The sequence below is a fragment of the Syngnathus typhle genome, linkage group LG12 (genome assembly GCF_033458585.1).
Source record: "Syngnathus typhle isolate RoL2023-S1 ecotype Sweden linkage group LG12, RoL_Styp_1.0, whole genome shotgun sequence".
NCBI classification, from domain to species: domain Eukaryota; kingdom Metazoa; phylum Chordata; class Actinopteri; order Syngnathiformes; family Syngnathidae; genus Syngnathus; species Syngnathus typhle.
In genome coordinates, this window is record NC_083749.1 from 4,142,713 (window position 1) to 4,166,005 (window position 23,293).

General features: G+C 46.5%; 2 protein-coding genes across 4 annotated transcripts; one reads left to right on the forward strand and one right to left on the reverse strand.

Moving 5' to 3' along the window:
* The first annotated feature begins 69 nt into the window (after positions 1 to 69).
* Positions 70 to 4,941, forward strand: prune2 (prune homolog 2 with BCH domain). Of its 3 annotated transcripts, none has more exons than XM_061293746.1 (11): positions 70 to 806; positions 1,156 to 1,222; positions 1,365 to 1,565; positions 1,745 to 1,921; positions 1,997 to 2,099; positions 2,541 to 2,672; positions 2,740 to 2,826; positions 3,084 to 3,182; positions 3,272 to 3,310; positions 3,884 to 3,919; positions 4,063 to 4,941. In XM_061293746.1, the coding sequence occupies exons 2-11, from the start codon at positions 1,168 to 1,170 to the stop codon at positions 4,094 to 4,096; spliced, it is 963 nt and encodes a 320-aa protein (XP_061149730.1). In that variant the 5' UTR covers positions 70 to 806; positions 1,156 to 1,167; the 3' UTR covers positions 4,097 to 4,941. The 3 variants fall into 3 exon arrangements, with proteins under 3 accessions (XP_061149730.1, XP_061149731.1, XP_061149732.1); XM_061293747.1 differs by having other exon boundaries at positions 70 to 319; XM_061293748.1 differs by having other exon boundaries at positions 70 to 1,222; positions 4,066 to 4,941.
* Positions 4,197 to 17,895, reverse strand: LOC133163756 (proprotein convertase subtilisin/kexin type 5-like). Its single transcript, XM_061293973.1, has 32 exons — positions 17,823 to 17,895; positions 17,586 to 17,767; positions 16,939 to 17,136; positions 16,692 to 16,783; positions 16,511 to 16,614; positions 15,419 to 15,521; positions 14,905 to 15,117; positions 14,469 to 14,605; positions 14,248 to 14,370; positions 14,018 to 14,120; positions 13,762 to 13,952; positions 13,605 to 13,689; positions 13,082 to 13,185; positions 12,739 to 12,871; positions 12,539 to 12,654; positions 12,259 to 12,361; positions 11,840 to 11,976; positions 11,490 to 11,690; positions 11,347 to 11,415; positions 11,082 to 11,124; positions 10,783 to 10,925; positions 10,372 to 10,572; positions 9,846 to 9,929; positions 9,513 to 9,711; positions 8,626 to 8,840; positions 8,292 to 8,534; positions 7,495 to 7,746; positions 7,202 to 7,379; positions 6,676 to 6,899; positions 6,430 to 6,530; positions 6,169 to 6,352; positions 4,197 to 5,859 (listed from the first exon to the last, which is right to left on the reverse strand). The coding sequence occupies exons 1-32, from the start codon at positions 17,893 to 17,895 to the stop codon at positions 5,405 to 5,407; spliced, it is 4,989 nt and encodes a 1,662-aa protein (XP_061149957.1). The 3' UTR covers positions 4,197 to 5,404.
* Positions 17,896 to 23,293: the final 5,398 nt, after the last annotated feature.

A 23,293-nucleotide genomic window follows, 5' to 3' on the forward strand; every position in this document is an offset into this window, starting at 1 on the left:
AAAAAGGTGCGAGAAGCTGTGTTACATCAACTTTCCTTTTTAACAACACTCAATAAGCGTTTGGGAAGTGAGGAGACTAATTGTTAACGTGATAATTAGATCGAGACATGTTGAGGCAGGCTAACTTGGCTGCACAACTTGGCTCTTTGCGACTTGGCTTGTTTCTTCAAAGTCTCAAATGGAGCCACCTAGCATGGTAGCCTAAGCTACTATTTAACCGGAGGATGCTCCGACACGCGTCACTGAAGGCGTGGAGGCGACCTTTGCACCAAGAAGTCCAACTCCACTTCCTATTCAGCCTTCGAACCACAGCGACCTGGTAAGTGAAAGCAACGAGCCGCGATTGTACTATGCCGACTATTCGGTCAGGACAAACCAATATGCTCGTTTTCGTGTTAATATGTTTTAGCATCTTTTTTTACAAACGTACAGCAATTTCAAACTGCTTGAGCACGTCTGGATTCTGTGTCGATCTGACCAACTGCTGCTAACAACGTCTAATGACAAAAGAAAAAAAAATTCAGGCACTGAAATAGCAGCGATAACACAACATTATCGGCCCCGCGCACATCCTGCCTCTCCAAGTCTCGCACCGCCTTGGGGAGTGGGGGAGGGGCGCTGTTATAGGAGCAGGTGGTCGCCCTTATAGGGGCACAGCCCCGGTCACGTGAGCAGAAAATGGCGGAAGCCGCTGGCCGCCTGCGAACCCAGCATCTCCCGAGGAAGACGAGGAGGTTGGAGGAAGAGGAGGGGGTGGAGGCTGGGAGCAGGAAGTAGGAGACGGGAGCTTCTTCTTCCCGGTAGCGGTGAGTATGGGAAAATGAGGGAATCAAAATGGGGATGTGATGGGGAATAGGCAGCTCAGCATCTTCCATCGGGGAGGCTGAGGCTAGCATCTGGTTTCTCCATCGTTACAGAACTGCTAGGATTTGTCTGTCTGTCTGTAAGCAGGATCTTTCCATTTGATGTCATATTGATTATGCATGAGTTATTTGCACGTCTGCGATCGTGCAGTCCTTTCGCTCGAGGCGACCGACGCGGGGGTTCCTGTGACGTAATAAGTCCTCACGTTCAAGGCGACAAGATCTCCGTTTGAAATGTGTTCCTGTTGTTAAATTCGTGTGATTAAGGTTTGGTATTTTGTTGTTTTTCTAGGTCCTCCTTGGGATGGACCTGGCGTCGCACAGCAAGATGAACTCTGAGGACAGTGACGGTAGACCTGGTAAGTGTGAATTCCAAATATTGTTTACATTATATTCAGTACAGTTGGGAGGGTGGGGCTACATATTCATGTATTCAAGTGAGTATCTGTCATGAGGAGAAGCGTAATCGGTGTCAAGGAAGTACGTTGCTGTTTTTTCCAGCGCCGCCCACCTCCCTGCCCCTCCAAGGAGGCGGCAACCAGCGAAAGAAACTGTCGGCTCCCCGCATCAGCCTTTCTCTGGACCAGAGCGAGGACGACTTGGGCGAGACGCCAGATGACCTTGATATCAACGTGGATGACCTCGACACTCCAGATGAAGGGGATTACCTGGACTACACGGACCACGAGATGGACTTGGACGGTAAATTGGGCAGAAGGCGGACAATTGCGACGATGTCACTTGTTTTGATGAATCGTTTGTTTTGTAGCGTAAATAAGACACTCATAAAAGTAAAAATACTTTTAATTAATAGTTTTATGAACCTCCTCATCCCCCCCCCCCCCGCCAGTACTCAATTTTACTTCCCACCATTATTTCAGATCCCAAAGTGGCATACCGAGGTCGGGCAAGCGAGTCGTACGAAGCCATCCCGACGTACGGCGCCGAGGAAGAGCGTCAAGACGTCAAGCTGTGGCGAACGGTGGTCATCGGCGAGCAAGAGCATCGCATCGACATGAAAGTCATCGAGCCCTACATGCGAGTCATCTCTCACGGAGGTACATCAACCAAAATTATAACGCAATGTAAAAAAAAATTCCATCATCCAAGGCATAATCAAATCTTTCTTTCAGGGTATTACAGCAACGGCGTGAACGCCATCATCGTGTTTGCTGCTTGTTTCCTGCCAGACAGTGACAAAGAGGACTATCATGACATTATGGAGAACCTATTCCTGTGAGTGGAACATTAACTACGTTAGCAAAAGCAACATAATATAACAATTAGCATGTGTGTAAATGTGAGTTTGTTTAAAGATGGTTATTTGAAGCCAGGCCATTTTTAACAGGCAACAGACAGTCCTGTCAAATACAATCGGGTAAATCTACTTTTAGAAAAATGAAGCGGATGCTGTTTGTTGAGATTTTCCCTTGCAGCTAGCAAACATCAGAAAATCGTGCGTGCCATGCTAGCACCTTTTTTTTTTTTTCCCCCCCTCCACACGACGTCACTTAACTGCGGATGACAGCTAGGCTGCCGGGTTGAAGTCAGAAAGCAAAACATACAAATAAATAAATAGAGCTAGGTCTCGAAATATCCATGAGCAGATTTGGCTTGAAGCTTCATAGACATTTTTACACGCACTTGATAAAATATAATGTTTGTCTGTGTGTTCAGCTATGTGATCAGCACTTTAGAGCTAATGGTGGCAGAGGACTACATGATTGTGTACCTGAACGGAGCCACACCTCACAGAAGAATGCCAGGCCTGGGTTGGCTCAAGAAGTGCTACCAGATGATTGACAGAAGGTCATCCTTTTAGCGCCTTTGAGACTCAGGTGAAAACAAAACCCTAACACGCTTTGTTGTCACGCAGACTCCGGAAGAACTTGAAATCTTTCATCATCCTGCATCCATCATGGTTCATCAGGACCATCCTGGCCATCACCAAGCCGTTCATCAGGTACACTGAGGTGTCTTTGATGTCGTTCGAAGTTTAAGCAGTGTCTTTGACTCGAATACAAATGATTTGATCCCGCCATTGACTTTGTGTCTTTGAAGTTTCTATGGTGTCATTTTGTTTGTGGTAAACTTTGAACCTCAAGTTTGGCGAAGGCTTTGTACTTTACAGCCGGCTTAGATGTTGTCATGTGTTTTTGTGTTCGCTACCGCCGTGGCACCGGTGGGGTTGACTCTTGTGGGAACGTCGCTCTCTTCCAGCACTAAGTTCAGCAGCAAGATCAAGTACGTGAGCAGCCTGGATGAGCTGCAAGAGCTTATCCCCATGGAGAGTGTCCACATCCCAGAGTGCATCATTAGGTGAGAACTTTGCTCACACACACAAACCGCCCTTACCAGATCCCCGAACCTTAGACGCTAGCTTGGATATTTTTTCGTTCACCTTTCAGACTGGACCAAGAGCTCAAAGTAGCAGCAGAGAATTCCAAGTGAGTAACACACAAGCGTTCCTACTAAAGCAAATATTAATCCGGATTCCCATAGAGCCTCAAAAGATTGTAAAAGTTATTGAATCAATGAATCTATAAACAAGGCTTTACTTAATTGGCATTAAAAAAAAAAATCAACCCTTAAAAATTGTTTACTCGTGCTAAGTAAACATTTATGATTGTAAAATCTCAAAATTTCTAAGAAAAAAAAACAACACCGATCACCAAATTTTTACATTTTAAAATCAGAAATGCAACAAAATTTTGGTGGATTATTTTTTTTAACACAGATTCTCTTCTGCGAGGCCAAATATTATACTAGTACTAATCTACTAAAACTTGTATGGCAAGCAGTGCTACAAAAGAGCCAAGGTGCGGCGGTTACCGGCTGATGTACGACGGCGCTAACAAAGCAAACGAGGCGTCTCCGTGCCTTCTTGTACGATTTACGCTCTCAAATAAAAACGTGTGGCTGATGAATCACGCCGGAGAAAATCTCTTCCGCCATAAATCACAAGTCCCACTCTGCCGGAAAAAGAACCACTCCATTATGTTTTGTGTCTTTCATTGCAGAGTGAATAGTTTTCTGCTGGGAAGCGAGCCAACACGGTCAGTGTGTGTGTGTGTGTGTGTGTGTGTGTAAGAGAGAGTGTACAAAAGTGTATGCGTGTGCGAGCAGATGTGAGAGAGTGTGCAAGTGTGAAATAGTGCGCGTGTACATTCTCTTACGTAACACTCATTTGTCTTCTCAGCAGATCAAACGAGGCGGGTGCCAGCGCTCCTTAACTCGGAGGTCAACGTGCTTGTGTGTGTACGTGTGATTGTGTTTCGTTGTGTGCGAGTGTGTAGTTTCTGATGACGAGACAACTTTGATGAATCGGACTGGTACACGCACACGGCAGGCGGTCGCCGGTGAGTGATGTCATACAGTTGTGCGCGGACAGGAAGTGAAGCAATAATGATGTCCCGTGCTCACGCATATCAGTATTTCAGAGTAAGACGTGTGTTTTCAAAGTAAAAGCATCTGGCGTCATCCACCAAATATCACAAGTGATTTGATTGCGTAATACACATGTTAGAGTATACACATGCTGGACACTACATTAGGTACACATGAACAGCCTTACAATGACTTCACATTAAGAATCCGAATGTTTTCTTTTTTTCGATGGTTTTCAGTACGTGTTGTTGTTAGTAATATATTATATCACACACATTCTAAAAATAATGTTTTTGATGCTTTAAGACATTGAATACTTATTTTTTTATTTTAAAAAAAAAAAGTCGGAACTGTCTCTAGTATTGCTGTTGTCTTATTTAGTTACAGGATAAAGTTCAAGATATTAAAAACAGTCGTCAATCATAAGCAAAATACCTACGTAGTAAATAAATCTCAGTCTCCGGTTATAGTAGATGATTTAGCTTCACAAAGGACTAATAAATCAACAACCCGCATGTCCTAATAATGAGTACTAACAAAAAAACCTCAAACAATCGTCTTTATGATGAATAAGCACAATGTCTCATCAATGTGCGTGCGTGATTGTGTGTGCCTTTTGTGCATAGCAGTGCATGTAGCCTCCTCGTCACGCAAACACACTTGTAGTTCAATAAACCAGACTTGTGTCTGAGTGATTGCCTCTGTTTGAATCATTGTCAACACTCGAATTTCCTAAACGGATGTATGACAAAAGTGCTATATTTTAAATATGGGCAAAATATGAATATATTTCATTTTGATAATACACTTTTCAATGCCTGTATAAAAGCGAACGAAACAAACACAATAACCACATAACTCATTTTGTCATATTTTTTTCACAAAAAAACAACCCACTCAAAAATTTAATATGATTGAGATCCTATTTTTCCTGCAATTCATTCCAAATCTGCAAAAGAAATTAAAAAATATTAGGGCAGTATTAAGTGCAACTAAGACGTCTGCCATCTAGTGGTGATTGGTGAAATTACAATGTCCACAGGTTAGTTTACTTTTTTTTCCCCTTCTGTATTTTTTTTCATCATTTAGAATTTTCCCAGTTTTTTTCCAGATATTCCTAACTCTCATTTTAGGTGGAAAACAAAGGCCACGCTTCATCGATACGTGTAGCTCTCGTCGTCATACTCCAGATCCTCCTCATCGTCGTCCCCCAGTTTCCCGTAGCGGAACTTCCTGTACACGGTTCCGTCCTTACTCATATACACAATATCCTCCTCCTCCTCCTCGTCCTCATCTTCGTTTTCTTTAGCGACCGTGTAGCGTTGGCCCAAGTCCGCCATCTGCGTACCTTTGTAGTAAGGCGAGGAGGAGCTGTAGCTGCCGGAACCGGAGGCAGAACCAGATCCCAGTTTCTTGTAGCCACCTGGGGTCCTGTCTGAAGATGTCTTTTTGGAGCGAGTGTGCTGGATGAAGAGGAAGGCGCCAGCGCAGAGTCCGGCTAATAGAAGGACGCACGCGATGATGAAAAGCATAGGATTGCCCCTTGCTTCCTCTTCCCCTCCTTCCTCCTCATTCCTGAATGCCAGGTTGGTGCTAAGGACACATTTGCCTGAGTGGAAAAAAGACGATAATATTCTTTACAGGTAAAAATAAAATAAATTGGAGACACATGGTCTTCATATTGCATATATTACATAAATAGAAGAAAAAACAATGTTAAATGCTAATGAAAACAAATACTTTGAAGAGAATTTCAGAAAAAAATAAAATATGACATAAGCGGTATGATTATTAACATAAAAGCCTTACGATTTAATTAAATGAATGAAAATTATTCTTTACACTATACTTTTTTAAATGCTTCTTCAAATCGAACGCAAAATATTCACAAAGGTTGGAAGTGGCTATTGTTGCCGACCTGTTGTTTCCGTGCAGTTGCAGCAATCGTGTGTGTGAGCGGCGGCGGGGACGTGGCAGCAAAGGAGACAGCGCCCCCCGGCTTCAAGGATGGCGTGCGGGGGGCACGCGCTGCAATTGGAGGGGCCGGGACCCTCGCAGCGCAGGCAGGAGGCGTCGCAGTCCTCGCAGATGTGACTCGAACCCTAGCAGGGAGGCAGATCACTTACTATTTACAATTTTTATATATGTTTTTTTTTTAATAGAGAAGACCCCTGATGACCTTGATGAGCGGGTACTTGGCCGTGTCGCACACAGACACGCACGTGCTGCCTGACAGGAGGTAACCAGGCCCACACGAGTCACAGGAGTGAGAGGTCTTTCCTGCAAAATATATCACCATACAGTATAACCTATGACACTTGAACTTGCCAAATAGTGTACCTTAAAAAAAAAAAAAAAAAGCCCGTGAGTATTGTGTTTATTTGAAATCTCCACTCTTGAATGTAATCAATGTCCTATTGTTGACCTGAACAGGTGGCGCAGTTGCCGTGACAACGCTCGCACGTCGCCGACGTGTCATCATATTCTCGGTGGCGGAAGAAACCGCGAGGGCAGGTGTGAAGGCAGCGGCCTTCCCTTGACATGAAGACCAGTCCGGGCACGCAGCTCAGGCAGCGCCCGTCCCCCGAACACTCGCTGCAAGTGGGGTCGCACGGTTCGCACGTCCCAGTGGCCTGGTTGCCGTAGTGACTGTGAGGAAGAAAGTGCAGAGGTCAGTGTATGGATATGACACTTCATTAAACAGCAAAGCGCCGGGGCTTCTTCCACTGTACAATTCATCGGAATAAACTGGGCGGGATTTAATTGCAATTTAACGCCGCATTAATTTCATTTTCTCAGCCGCTGTCCGCCGATTAAACATCAGCAACAATTAGCATTTTACAGCCGTGTGAAGTGAATCTCCCATGTAATTGGCGTGGCTTCCCTCACTTTGTCGCGGTGGAAATTCCTGAATATGTTGAAATTGGAATTAACAAAGGTTTTGTGGTTACTTGAGTCGGCACGTCTCCACGCACTCGTTGCCGTGGCGAAAAAGATGCTCCTTGCAGGCCAGACACTCATGGCTGTGCTTCCCGGCACAGGACTGACAAGTCGAGTGGCACGCTTGGCATTTCTGCAACGACTGGTCAGCGTAGAAACTTGTTGGGCATTCGTCCACGCAGCTGCCATCTAGAGGTCAGTTGAGAAATTTATATCATATATATTTTTTTGAATTTGCTACGTACATCCATGTACTATTTTCAATATATTTCTGTATCATATGATTAGGAAAGATCAAACTCACTGAGCAGAAGATGTCTCTGCTTGCAGCTCAAGCAGTGCGTCTTTCCCGAGCCGGAGCAGCGGCGGCAGTTCTTGTGACACGGTTGGCAATCTCCACGCTCGTCGGCGTACTCGTGTGGCGAGCACTCGTCGTCCGACGGCACGCAGTGACCGCGGGCATCCAGCCCGTGGCTCTCCAGTCTCTGGCCCTCTCTGCAGCTAGAACAGGATCCGGTCAGAGGCCCCACGCAGGTGAGGCAGGAGACGTCACACTCTAAAACAAAGAGCAAAACCAGTTGCAGGATAAATTAGAATCAGAAATCGTTGTATATAATAGAATAATTTAATCACCATTACAAATGATATAAATAAAAAAGTTGGAAAATAAGATCAAAGTTTGTAATATGACAAAAAAAAAGCAATCAAAAGTTTTCATGTTCTTACGAGGGCAAAGTCATAACAGTTTTGCAGGCTGCAGATGTAAGAGACACATTTTGGGGCGGGGTCAGTGAGGGTAACAAAACCAGCCGCCTTTCTATCTGGAGGCGACGTGACAGTTGTCGAACTTCTGAGAAGCGTCTTTTGCTATTTTAGTCTGCGCTAAAATTATTCAGCGCGCTCCGAGCCAGAACTTCTTAATGTTGACTAAAAAATGAGATGCAAGTCAACTGAGGAAGGTGAAAGGGTTGTGCGTGTGTGAGCTTGAGTTGGGAAAGCGTGTGCGTGAGAAAGTGAGAAATTGTTAAATTAGTTGAGAGGGAACGTGTATGTGTGAGAGCAAGTGCGATACCCTGAGTGTGTATGTGAGAAATGACATACCTTGACATTCTCCCGTCACGTCGTCCAAGAAGGTCCGAGCGGGACACGCAGTCACGCACTGCCCATCCTGCAGCACGGCCTCAGCGTCCACGCAAGCATCGCAATCATCGCTTCTGGGACCGTCGCACAAGCGGCAATCGGGATGGCAGCGCACACACTCCCGTCGCTCGTTACCGCCGAAGAAGCGGTCGGGGCAGTCGAGCACGCACTTGCCCTCGTGGAGGAAGTGGTACTCCTCGCAGGCTACGGGGAAGAAATGGCAAATAAGAAATTAGGAGGCTTCTTAAAATGCAGCACACCAGCTTTTCAAGATATTTGTTGCATTAAGCGCTACCTGTGCACTCTCCTAGGGGGCTGCACTCTTCACAGGCCGGGGGGCAGCGTCGGCACTCCTGGATGTGGACCGTGTGGCCCGCGGGACACTGGTCCACGCACTGGTGGTTGAGCAGCAGCAGTGGTTCTTCACAGCTCAGGCAGTAGGTAGCGTTCTTCTCGCAGGACGCGCAGTCCGACGCGCAGCTTCGACACACCTGACCGACCGGGTAACCTCTGGCGAGATCAAAAATCAATTAGGCATGTTTTATGTTCAGTCATTTCTGAAAAGCTCATTTGTCAGGATTTGCAATACTTGCTTGCTCGTTAACTTTTTAGCTTGTTTATTCATTTATATGGACTGAATGACGGGTCTTGACAACCCGATTTTCAATAATTGAAGGGACATAATACAGCCACATAAGATCCCCGCATACCATTTTGCACATTAAACCACTTGTGTAAAAAAGGCAATACCTAGTTAAACCCATAAATGTAGTTTATACAGTCCTCCGTAGTATTTTCCCCTAGTAAGAACTCAAACGACGTTCCGATGTGTTTTCCCTTGTCGGAGGTCGTAATTTTGCGACTGGCATGGAGCAATAACTTCCTTGGGGGAGGTAATAAAGGCAGATTGGGCAGCCTCTCGTCCCGTCATCGGGCCCGCTAATGGACACCCAAGGATACGGCGTGCAAGGACATGACGCACTGGGAGTGTGGATTTAATTGCTCATAAATGTCAAGGAAGAAAAGTCAAAACGATGGCCAGTGAATATGTCAAGGATCGGAGCTTTTTATTTTTTTTAATGTCTGAAGCAACACTTTTATGTTAACGTGATGGGGAAACTGACTTTGATACAAATATGTCTTATGTCTTCTTTAAAACGTGCAAAGTGATTACAATCTAACCTGACACACTGCTGGACGCATTGGCCGTCCTGCAGGAATAAACTCGCCGTGGGACGGCTCAGGCAGCGGGTGCAGCGCTCCAGGTCCGCGCAATACAAACAGCCGGCGGGACAAGCCTGGCACTCGCCGCTTAGCCGGTCGCCAAACAAGCCCGGCGGACATTTTGAAACGCACGTTTGCTGTGGGCTCAGGAAGCGTCCTGGAAGAACACAGCAGGTGGTGTAGACGACATTTTACTTTTTGCTTGAGACATTGTTATGCTAATGACGAACATGTATTCCAAGTAGTAGTGTTTTGTTATTAAAATAATTAGCGAGTGATGTTCCACCACACCTTTTGTACATTTGGTACACTGGTTCTTGTTTTTTCCATTGCAGGACTCACACGATGGATGACACGCTACACATTCTCCATCACCTGCCGAACGAAACACTCTCAAGCCATCGTGAAATATCAAGGTAGACCACATTTATTATCACAAAAGTGAAATATAAATGTTTACCGAAAGTGCTGTATGAAACTATATAAATTAATATCAAAAACTAGATGTACATTTGGCTAACGTTGGTTAGCTAGCAACTAGCTAGCATTTTTTGTTAGCTTCACTTTAGATGACAGTTTTTTATTTCAAATGGTTTTTCTTCCAATGATTAAAATTCCGATAATTAGATGACTTCCCTTCCAATAAATTATACAAGATGTTGCTTGAATGTGTCTTAAAGTCTTGGAAGGAGAGCTCAATGAATACCATCAATCATCACAAAGTCTGTCTGGCAGAGTTTCAGTATGGCTGATTGAGCACTTAAGCTGAAATCCCGCATTGATTTTAGTCAAGAAGCTGTTGAATTGTCATTCTCACCGCTACGAAAGGTCAGCACTGGACAGACGTCGCTGTCGGTCACGCACTGTCCCTTTTCCAGCAATTTGCCGTCATCGCACGACAAGCAGTCGTCGTTCTCGGGTCCACTGCATGACCCGCAGTCGGCGTGGCACTCTTCACAGTCGTTGGTGTCCTCGTCCCCGTAAAAACCCTCGGGGCACACGGGGACACACTTTCCCTCTGAGGGAAAAAAAACAATATTTTGCTGTAAATTGCATGCCAGGCCACTAGTTGGCGATGTGACTTGACACGTAGATTTGCAGTGTTTGAGAAGTTTGTTCACGAATCTGACTTGCAAACCCAAACAGGAGCACCTATCAAGTCTCCCGGAAACAAAAATGGTGACGTGTAAGTACGTCCACTGTGCCAAAACAACTGTAGAAGTGCTACCTGAGAGGAAGAGGTCCGTTTCGCACCAGTAACACTCGTGCTGGTCGCAGCTCACGCAGTTGTCGTCGCACGGAACGCAGATCATCTCCTCGTCCACGTTGTACGTCTTAGCAGGGCAGTTTTTGTAGCAGCCATCCTGGAAGCTGAGCACAAAAGATGAAGAAGTCAACGAGCTCGCTTTTCCTCAAATCCAGTTCACTTGTCGGCCAAAACGTCCGTCAAACAGAAGCAAATCAGTTAAGCCAGAGGTTAAGCCAGTAGAGACGAAGGCGAGGTCACACAAGGCACACCAGCCTTACTTGTAAAAGCCTTCTTTGCAGGACAGGCAATGCCTGGGGTTATCTGTTAGAAGCAGACAAACAAGCTCAGCTCTCCTTTTATGAAATGGAAAAAAAAAAATCAAGTGCAGCAGACCCTTCGGATTTGATTCGTGTGGAGCAGAAAACAATCTGGTTATCGCATACCTGCTCCTTTCTGGAACTTAGAGGTTGTCAAAAGAAATCTTAGCTTTGTCAAATACGGGATGCTTAATACATTTTGCTTAAGCAGCATGTGTGAGCTTACATAGGACACACTGCCTGCAGCCCTCCTCACAAGCCATGCAGTCGCTGTAATCTGGATCTTCTACTTCCCCTGAAAGACAAGCAACAAATGCACTTTTTTGCTGTAGTGGGAAAGACAAGTGGTGCTCAGGTCACTCGACTTGCCTTCGCCGCACTCCAGCTTGACGCAGGCGCCGTCGGACACGTAGTAGGACGAGTTGCATCGCAGGCAGTGGGCCGAGCTTGTGCAGAGCGTGCAGCGGTGCGAGCAGGCCTCGCAGCTCTTCTCCTCAGTGTGGTAGAAGGCCCCGGGGCAGGCGTCCACGCAGCGGCCATGGTGGAGGTAACGCTCCATTCCGAACTTATCTGCGGTGTTTACAACACTTTTACCATTTTTGTTCTTCTCCACGCCACAGCGCCTCTGCTGGCTGGAGGCAACGAGTACAACTAATCATCAACTAATCAATTATTATATTATAATAGACCTAACGAATGGTGACAGTTAAGGTCCTCACCTTTGTCACAGCTCGTGCAGTTGTTAGGCCCCGCCTCCACGCAGGTAGCACAGGTGTGGTCACACAGGTGGCAGCGCCCACCCGACTGGTACTTGCCCCGGGCGCACTCGGCCAGGCAGCGGCCCTCGTCCAAAGCGCTGCGATGGCAGCAAAGGAAAAAATAATTTTTGACAAATTGTTATTCTATTAATTTGAATGATCCAACTTGAACTTGCAATTTCTCAACAAATTGGTGGGCTGTTGTAAACTTTGGAAGAATTTGGACAAAAACCTGCAACGGTTGTTTTTTTTGTTTGTTTTTTGGAGCGTCATCAGTTTCAAGTGCTCTTCCGCACTTGAGCTTATTGATCACAATTGGACAGTATTAGCTGGGGACAATAGTGTGTGACTCAGCAGTATATTGAGTGAGTCCAACTGACTGTGAAGCACCACAACTGATGCAGTCTTGGTGTCGCGGTCCCGTGCACTTCAAGCATGTCGGGTGACAGGGATGACATGTCCCGTCGCCGTCCTGGTACTCTCCTGTCATAAGGTGGCAACATTTCATTGTTATGAATTCAATATTATTATGATATAAGAATAATTTGACACCCAGTAAGTGCTGTGATCAAGCAGCACAAACAAGCTGTTCATGCGCACGCTGATTTCTGTTTATTTAGACTCAACGATGTGAGCCAATAAAAACGGACAGACGCTGACCATCTGCGCACGCCGTTTGGAGGACACACTCGCCCTCCTGCAGGCTTCGGCCGCCGTAACAGCTGCTGCAGTCGGCCCGGCTCGGCCCGACACAGTTGAGACAGCTGGCGTCGCACCTGTAGGAGCACAAACCAGAAAAGAGGCCTGCCATCAGTAGATAAACAAGTCGCCCACACCTGAGCACACAACAGTGCGCTCACCTTCTACACGTCCTGCGCCCGTCGGCTATCTGGGGAGTTATGGCGAAGAAGCCGCTGCTGCAGGAGGAGACGCACCGCCATTCCTCCATCAGGTAGCCGTCAGCGCACCGGGTGCACGCCTCCACACCGGCGCCTGATGAGCCAGAAAATAGAAAGATAAGCGCATGTCTCCTCAACGCTGACCACCTTTAGAGCAGCGGTTCTTAAATTGAGGCTGTACCAACTTGAGGATCTGGGAAATCATTTGTAACATCGCTTTGTTTCTGTGTCGTGACAGCGTTGATGGCACGAAAATTAGTCTGGTGCGGGTTTCTTTTAATTGGTGTCGGCTTCGATGTCTCACCTGCACAGGTGGCACACACCCGGTGGCAAGCTTTGCACAGACCTTCTGCCTCGTCGTGGTACATTCCTGGCGCGCAACTCCGCTGACACCTGTTCCCACGCAAACTGGATCGAGGGCGGATAGACAGAGCGATGAGACATTATATGGAGGTGTGGCAACCACAGCCAATGATGGATGACGCACTTGGCGAACGCCGTTTGGCAAGCACCTAACATGGGTTCACCTCAGGTAAGCGCACTTTCAAGATTTTGTAACTTTCACTGTGCTATTAGCGAACGTGGCCTAAAAATGTTCACCACTGATGGCCCAATGTCATTTCTGTGGAAGCAATCTTTTCGAAAATGAAAGCTCGCTGCTTGGTTAATATGCGACTTAAATAGTAAGGAAAAGCATTCAAAAGTATTTTGATAATCAATTGATCGGATGCCGAAAGTACCGTGACTTTTTGTTATGATGATGCAGGAGAACCGAGTATTGTTTGCTAGACACTTGCCGGGGGGGGCTCATCAGATGCTCGGCTCACCTCGTGTCTGCTTTGCATTCCGTGCAGATGCTGGAGGACGTGCACCTCGCGCACTTCTCGCTGCACTTCCTGCACATGTTTGCATCTGCAGGGGGTGGAATTGAAAATTCCATGATATAGCAAGCTTACTCAGGCGCATTTTGCCACAAAACCCAACCGCGGTCTAGGAAGTAGCCCTCCTCGCAAACGGCAGTGCAGGTATTGGTCCCCTCGGTCAGATGATGCCCGGCTTGACAGGAAGTGCACTGGTCATTGCGGCTTCCTGTGCAACTCTGGCAGGTGGCAAAGCAGCGCTTGCAACGCCGCCTGTCACCCCAGAATCCCCGCGGACACCCGGACACGCACATCCTGTTGGGGAGACGCGAGTCATGCGAGAAGCACGCTTTAGGTCAAGCTGTTGGTCCAGTACTAACCTTGTGTTGTTCTTGAACTTAAGGAAAAAGTGGGCGCACGTGACACACTGCCACGGGCCGGGACCCTCGCAGCCGTCCTCGCTGCACTCTGGGTCGCAGGGTCCTGGAAGGGCAATGATTTAAAATAACAAATAGTAATTCTGAGTGAGGTTACAAATATATAGTTTGAGAGCTTCTGGACTCGTGTTGGAAAGTCTTTTCCATTTAGACAAGAAATAGCGAACACACACCAGCGTATTCTTCAGCCAAGTCGGCGTCCTTCGGGATCTCGGCCGACCGCGCCGACCTTCGCCGAGCGGGATACGGCGGCCATGCGGTGCCGTAAATCACCAGCGACCACTCTTCCAGCGTCCCTGCGCGACAAAGCCGGGAGCAAAAAAGTAATGAAAGCCTGGCCCCGTCGAGGTCTATCACCTCACGTTGCGTTATACAGCGAGAGGAACAAGCTCACCCGCTTGAGAGTTTTCCCTCCCTGCAGAGGGGGAGTCACGGATGTTCAAGGCCCATTCCCCGGCCGCCTGCTCCCCCCAGCAGTGCGTTGTCATGAATTCCCACTGGTGAAAACCCTCAGTGGAGTTGTCATGAGGCCTAAATGAATAGTCATCACCACTACAGAGATGCTACCGTACCTTCTTAAAAATAAACAATCATTTGTAACAGTCAGCTTGTAATTAGATTAAAAGGGGAATTTGTTAACCCACTAGTTACAGTTACAGGGTGATGTACAATGTTGTATTTTTGCACACCGAAAGATGAGAAACACTCAAACATCAGAAGCACCGAAAAATCTGTTCCCCCAAATTGGAGGATTTAGCCCAGCAGGGTTTTAGTGCTGCTGGATGGCGGTAATGGGTGACACAGCATGAGGAAAGAGCCAGAGATGCTACCTTTTATCAAGAAGCTGTGACACGGTGCCCGAGGGTGACGTGAGCGCAATGGAAAGGTCGCCACGGCGACGGCAAGCCACTGTGACACGCACCACCACGTGCTCCACAAAGGCCAAGTGCTGCTTCTGCCGTCGGGATGAAGCTGAGCAGCCCGACGTCTCCAGCACCGATGTCACTGTACCACCCTCATCCAGTATTCTGTGGGAATATTTTCTATATCATCATCTGACATGTTATCAGAAACTTAGGAAAGACATAATTGTGTCAAAGCCACAACCCGACGAATTGAAATTCCTCCCTTCAGTTCAACATAGGCGTCTGACTCTAAGCGGTCACCGGATGGCGCCAAAGCAGTAGTTTACTATTCAACATGGCTTAGGCACGAGCCGCAAAATACTCACTATACCTTTTGTGCAGTGCTGTGTCTTGAGATGATATTTCCTAACGTACTGTAATATGTCTTGGCTCATTAAAGGTTGCCAAGCGAGTCTCGTACCTCCTCAACCGAGTGGGCGTCTTCACTGTGCATGCACGCTGCGCGGGGACCCGCCGCCATCGCTTCGCTTGTAGTACCATCCTCTCCGCATCCAGCAGGCCGAAGCCGTACAGGTGGCTCACTAACACACACATACACGCACAAGCGCACACTCGTTAGACGGCGCATAAAAGGTGCTCTAGTTTCACACTGCACACACTCCCGGGAGTTTGTAGGCGTTTATCACTGCCGTACACACGCACAGTCTCATTAGAGCATACGCTTCCTGTTTCTCGTTTGTTTTAAAAACACATTCTATCCCGATGTTCATTATTAATGTTTTGCGTGAAAAGGAATCGTTATTTTTGAGAGGGGCATTCAAGGATAGCTATTGTGATGCTTGCATGCCAACTAAAGTCATTTAAATCAATCGTTGCAAGTTTGTAACATCACTGTATTATCAAAAATGTAATTAAAGTTAAGTAATGAAATCGGTTCGGAATGCCAGCACAGGGTTCATTCAATTACAGCTGTAGATAATTGCGAGCGAGAGGGACTTGTTAAAGGCCGACAAGTCGGCGCAATGGCATGACTGGGAATGTTCAAATATATTACGTTAAGGTTAATTAGGTCAAATTTATATTTGCGTTATACTGTATGGACATTCAAGCCTGGGTGAAAGTTTCACACTCGAGATTCGGGTTTTAAACTTGGATTAGGGCAGTGCTTCTCAATTATTTTCTGTTACGCCCCCCCCTAGCAAGAAGAAAAGTATCCGCGCCCCCCCTCCCCACCGTGACTATCCTAACTTGTCTTGTAAGTCGTAAAATGTTGCACTGTCGCAAACGTGACAGAAGTAACAATGAGAGCGACACTGCCCCCTGCTGTAGTAAATGCGCAATTACACTTTATTCTAGTACTGCCAAAAAAAAAGCCTGTTCCCCAGGGTCACACGCGCCCCCCCAGGTATTTGAGAAGCACTGGATTAGGGTTTCAAGGCAGGCTTCCAAATTAGAGTTTCCAGTTGGCCTTAAAGAATCAAGAAGGGTTTTAAGATATGGTCCTTGAAAAATTGATAGCCACATCCATTCAATTTTGTTTGGGCAATCCGGCTCATTTTTGGTGCCTTACCTTTGTACCCGGCGCCATTCTTTTGCCAGTCGGCCGCCACGAGCTGACGAGTATCCGACGTGCGAACGATGATGTGCTGGAGGTCCCTCCAGGTGAGCAGAGGACTGAGAATACATGGGACAGAAACTCATTAGCGGAAATCATTTCATCTAATAGTTAGTGGGGACAGTGTTGAGCGTACTTGGCCTCCAGGGCGAGTGCGATGATGCCGGCCGCCGCCGAGACCGAAAGGGCCGAGCCCCATTTAGCCGTGGCGCACTTCTGACGTGGCGCCTGAGAAGCACATGATGCTTGTCATCCGAATGTTGCACATCAAAATGTTGTCATGGTTCTCAAAAGAGCGCCAGAAGTTGGTGTTTGATGCTCAGCCAACTTCTGGCTCCCAGAAACACCAACCTTTTTCAAAATTGTTTACATCCCCTACTCACAATCTCATTCATGTTGGAGGCTGCAGCCAGCGTAGACGAGCACCTCTCCTGGTGGTCCGGCTGGTTCTGGAGTCCGCCGCCGCTGCTGATGGATATGGTGTAGATGCTGTTGCTGTAGCCGTCGCACGAGCAGTGGTCACCTTTATGTGCGCCGCTTCCCGACGCCCAGACGTAAATAGAGCCCCGCCCGCATCGGCCCTGTTGTTAATTAGAGCGGCAGACCGAGGCCATTCATCAAGCGGCAGGCTAGTAAACGAGCAGGGAAAAGTCCTTGAAACTTTTTACAAGCCATTCTCAAATGCTTGCCACCGCGCCTCATTTAATCTCTAAGTCTACACCGTTGTGTGTGTGTGTGGGGGGGGAAATAGAGCAGATTTAAAGCATTTTAACTTTCAAGACACACAATATTGTGTTTTCAAAAGTTGTATTTCATGCAGAACTGTGATAGTTATTTTAAGTGGCACTCCATGAAAGAATCATTAGAGTAACAATTTTATTAAATGAAATACATATTTTTTAAATGTAATAAATTACTTGAATTGGACACACTGAATTTATTTGTACACCATTTAGTAGTAGTGTTTGTGCAGATGACAGTAATTGATGTCATTAAACAAAGCGGGCTGAATGTGAGGCAATATTCTCACAGTTTGAACGGCGTTCTCCAAAGCGAGGCGTGTCAAAGGCCCGGGTCCGTCCACAGCGGCGCCATCGTCTTCCGGCCCCCAGCTGGCCAAGTAGATGTCAACGTGTTGCGCTTTGAAACTCAGCGCTCGCGCCTCCGCCACGTCTGTCACTTCTCCGTCCGGTCCACCCAGAATCCGGACGCCTACGAGTGAAACGGCCACGTTGGCATCGCTTCCAAAACCTCTCGATGCGCTCACCTCCGATCTTTGCGTGGAAAGCCACTCCCACGGTGCACGTGGAGCTGTTTGCGGTAACGGCGGCGGCCACCATCCCTGCACACCGAGTCCCATGGCTGTGCCGAGACATCAGAACATGAGCCTGGATGCATATTGTATGAGTAGGGGCTATTTCCGTTACATCAAACCGGCGAGAAGACAGAAGTCTAAACGGCGCTGGGAATTTGCATATTCATTTATGCATGCAATTATAGAAGAATGGGGAGAAAAATGGAGCATGAATTAAAGGAAGGGTCAACGCCGGGAGGGAGGGGAGGGTTGCGGAGGAGAGCCAAAAGAAGAAGTTCTCACTAGTCGGCGGCTGTCTCGGAGGAACTCTGATGTCCTTCTTGTCCGTTGGCGTCAAAGCCGGCGAGAGCGTCCTGGAAGAGATTCGATTATGTGGAGCGGCACATGCAGTATCCAGATGCCAGCAGCTGTGCGTCTCCGTTTCGTCAAACCCATCACAAAGAGCATTATTCACCAGTCCGCCCCGACGCCTAAGTGGATCAGACATCTTATGTCCATTCCAATAGTGATCTCCGAGCATTTTGGCCCAAAAGCTTTGCTATCTGTCTCTCTTATGCACTCTTACACTAAGAGCTGCGCTAAATTGATCCTGATTAATGTACCCCAACTCCCCCCCCCCCCCCCCCTTGCTGCCGAATGCATCAAATCCCATCTCGGGGGGGGGGGGGATACTTACATAATTCGGTTTCAGGTCTGGATGCTCTCCATCGATGCCAGCATCTAAGACGGACAGCACCACACCGCTGCCGGTGTAGCCCCGCCCCCAGGCCCCAGCGATGTTCATGGGGGGGCGGCAGCCTTCTGAGTTATCGATGCAGAGCTGCAAAGTAAATAATGGCGAATCTAAATTAGTCGCCGGGGGGGTAGAAGCAAATGTTGATATATTTAAGATGCAGTGATTATTTCTGGTTTGAAAAGCCGAATCAAATTTTTAGTAGGTCTTTCGTTGATTATTGTGAGGTCAGTCGCCAGCCAATTGAACGAAAACATTGAATTTTTGTTTTATTTGTTCATATTCCCCGTCCAGATATCAAGAATGTATCTTTTTGTGTTCGGCCTGACGGAATTCTTCGGTTGTAGCAAAAAACATTCACACTCCGTACTGCAGTAGAAGTATTGATTCGAGTTGCGTACGTTGGTAAAAATAAAGAAAACACAATGTGAAATATATTATTTATTAAAATGCAATCTTCATTTTCATTAGGAGATTGCGCCACTACGGTTGACTCACATTGAACCAGGTCTTGTGCTCCTTTTTGCTGAAGGAGTACAAAGCTCTTTTCACTCTTTTCTTGATCACCTGCTGTCGGAGCCATTCCACCTTCAAATCAAACAATTAAAAAAAAAAAAATTATGCTAACATGTAAACTATTGCCCAAAACTGGATTGACGTTTTGACAAAAAAAAAAATTATACCTCGGTCTCCATGGCGACACCAGCCGTCAGTTTGACGTTGGGCGCTGTGGACCTCACCGCCGTTCGGTTGTGGCGAAAGACGTAGTGGCAACTCAGCTGTCCAATCTGGGCACAGACAAAAGCATTTGCGTGAAACTGGACCGCAACAAAGTAAAACGCGTCCGGTCATTTTTGATCCTTTCACAAAATCAAATTAATGACACACCGGGGACCGGTTTCCAATCGTAATAGAAAATGCATAATTTAGTCTCCAGGTGACTCATCCAGCGCTAAAGAGCTGATAAATAATCAATCGCGTGGTAACCGTACACTCCGGGGTCCTTTTTCAAGTCGCGAAACGTTAGTCACCATTGGAGACGTCATCGCGTAAGCAGCTTTTATTTCCAGCGGCTCGGCGAGATCCCTTAATGAAAATGGGCTAAATGGATGATAATAATAAGGCGGGTGACGAGAATAAATTAGAACTCTAATTAAAGATGTTGTGAGATTTCATATCGGTCGGGTGACCCACGCTCCTTCGTGTCAGCCACACAAAGGCGTATTTTCCAAACGACATACTAACTCCCCATCTGTTTTACTCGTTTAAAGAGTTATTATCCCCATTTTGTCCTCGCTGATTAATGCACTCCTTTTTTCCCCCCGCACTTTTCGGGTATTGTACCGTTCACGGACCGGGGGAGGCAAATTTCCCGATGATTAAAAACAGCGGCGAGCCTGCTGCTTTAAGGTTAACTGCTCCAATAATTAATATGATATAGCAAAGGCAAATTAAATGGGCACGAGGGGTGAAAGACGGCGTAAATTAAACTCGACACGAGCGTCGCCGTCGACATAATTAAACTAATATTTTAACTGAATTCCGCCGCAGCTTGCAGCAACACTTCATTACCTCCCGATTTATTTATTTATTTATTTCGTTTATCATCCGCTGCTTTACTGCAGCTGTACGGGGCGGCTTCCACTGTCACATTTGATCAATGTTTTAATACTTGATACCTCACCCAGTACCCCACCCGAAAAAGGATAATAAATATCACCCTGCCTAGGCAGATGTTGCACAGCAAATTGCATAGAATACATTTTCATTTACTGCGCCCCTTTCCGAAAGTACAATTTACGCTTGCCTCTTGTGTAATGGATATTGTTTTATATATGCTTTGCCACAAATTGTTTGCTATACTCAGCACTGGGAAAAATGTAGTCCATTCCAAGATAGATAGAATTTGCTACTCACCTGTCCCATATTTACAAATGCGTACTTCTCCGCTATGCCGCTAGCAGATTTAGCGCCTCCTTTTATCCTTAAGGCCCAGTCGTTCGTGTAGATGGAGGCTTGGCAAAACTGCAGGAAGGTTCCGATCCACAGTGCATAGAAAAGTTCCATAATGGCTCGGGTTTTCCCTCTTTCACGCACGTTCCCTGCTAGTTTCAGAAATGTTTATCATTGTCTTTTTGGTTTTCCCATCACCAGGTTGGCTCGCATGTGTGTCTCCAAGAGGTAACCAGACTGGACTGGTCCTTCAGGAGGACGAAGCAGGTGTCAGATGGCTGTTTCAACATGGACGACAGGTATCATCACACACACACACAATATCAGGGGTGATGATACCAGCTCAAACGAATTTCCTATTTGCATGCACGTCGGAAGACTTTTGTCTTTTTTGTGTTCAGACTTGGGCAAAGGCTTTGAATGGGATGGTTAAAAAAGTATTTAGGAATTAAAAGTCAGTCCTTCACCATAATAAAGGATATACTTCGTATTCTGTCATCGTTTAGGGGAGAAAGCTCCTTCTTTTTGGGTATTTAGAGACGAGAGAGCTTCTTCACTGTCATCTCCGTCAACGGGTGGCCTTCATCTGCTAACATATATATATTTTATTTTTTAACGTGCAGCTCCCAGCATGACTAACCGCACTTAAATCGCTCGGACGGGCTTTAATCACCAACGGCTGCTCTCACTTTAAGCTTCTTTCCCTCATGCGCATCACTTGCCCTGCCAGCAGCAATAACCAAGCCAATGTTTTGGAGTAATACGCACAATATTACCAATACGGTGACCACCCATTTATCTCAGAAATTACGATCCAGACCCGCCCAAGAGATCCGAAAAGCCTCGAAATAGTGCCACCGATGGTTGCCCTACTCTAAACGATTAATTGACTACCGGAATAGTCAAGTGCTAATTGAAATTTGAGGGAGGTGTTTTTTCTTTCCCCCAAAAGGATGACACACCCATCAATATCCAATTTGCGGTTAATGTGACACAATTTACGCCGTCGCTGTTTAAAAGTCGCCTCAGCAAGTCAGCACAAGCCGTCTTCGCAGGGAATAAAGCCCCTCAAGGAAAACGGCTTCATTTTTAATGAGGATCAATGTGGCAGCCAATCAGAGGAGGCTCATTAAAGCCCACCAGCTTGTTTTGGTTCCTCCTCCTTCACCGAGCGTCTCCCCCGGACGCCCGACACGGATGCAAACGATCACGGGCCATCTGACGCTGCAGCCGAAGCAGGTTTGCGACGCAAGCCGGCTCTCATGGAAGTGGGGAGCCAAGGAAAACTTTGAAGTTGTCAAAGGCGTCTTCAGAGAGACGCGAGCGCGTTTTGATGTTCGAGAGGGGTGCTCGTTTTCAAGCGCTGACTCTTTCCCCTGAAAATGGCGGTCGGAGGGAGGCCCTGCTGTGAACATTTGTTCGAAAAGAAAATGAACCCACCAAAATTCTTAAAAAAAGAAATATAAAACTCTCATAACCATTTTTGTATGTACGCGTCAATGTAATTTCCCAAATTGATCGGACTCTTCCTTCCAATCTTTGCCAATCCATTTCCTTTTCTTCCGCCTTTCCAGGATGGTCAAAGTCACAATGTCCGGAAAAGTCTTTCATAAGTTTTGACTTTGACCCAAACAAGCCGTTACCCAATTGTGGCCCTTTCAGAGAGAGACAGACTGAGAGAGAGAGAGAGAGAGAGAATTCATCTCACTTTTTTTTTTTTTAATAATACAAAGCAATCCATCAGGATTTTGGCAGGCCCATCTGCATTGGGTACTTTTGAATGCAATATCGAATATTCCTGCGTGACGTGAGCGAGTGCATTCTGTCCGCATTTTTCTTCTTCATTCTTCCACTAATGAGTCTCCCATCTTGAAAGACCAAAGGATTCTTTCAAGTGCGACCCCAGGCTTTGTTTATGAGCGCCATTACCAATTCACGCAGAAGAAACGTTTGCGTCGCATCATTTGTTGCTTTAAATTGCATCAAATGTTGGAATTTCTTTTTTTCCCTCACCATTTTCATTTCGTTTTTTTTTTTTTTTTAACTCACTGTTCTTGAATGCTACTCCAAGAGAGTCTGAACTGTATATACAAAGACTCGGGGTTCGCTTTCAAAATAAACAGTGCTATTTTTATAGACTGCCTGACTTTCAGCTCAGTGATTTTTCATTGAAGCAGCCGATTAGGCTTGGCCAGCATTTTAGCGTGAAGAGACTCACAAGCGCAAGGGAGTAGAACTCCCTCTGTTCATTCGTTATCGACGTTACAGTCTTTACTATAATTTAAACAGCACGGTCTATTTCTTTTTGAAGTATGAGAGAATAAAATGAGAACAAAGGTTGGACATATTGGAGGAAAAAAATAGCATTGTATCCATTTTTTTTTTTTGCTGGCCCTGAGCCCCGAATGGTGGGAGTCCACTTTATACAACTTTTTCTCTCAATTAAAATGAAAGCTAAAACTTAAATCCCAGTAAATTTTGATTTCTTCGTTCTGCGTTCCTCATTGCCACTGTACTATGGTAATCCTCTAAAAACGCTCGTGGCGACATGTATTAGCTTCTCAGCACCATGCCGGACTAGTTGTCGTTTTCACACGGTCATTATGCACACTTGTTGACGCCCGGAGCGGGGACGTGCTTGTTCTCCACGCTCCGCCTACCGACGTCACGCTGAATCGCGACGCTAGCGCGTTGTTGACGGAGGCCTCCAAAATAAAACGTGTTGCCCATGCGGAGC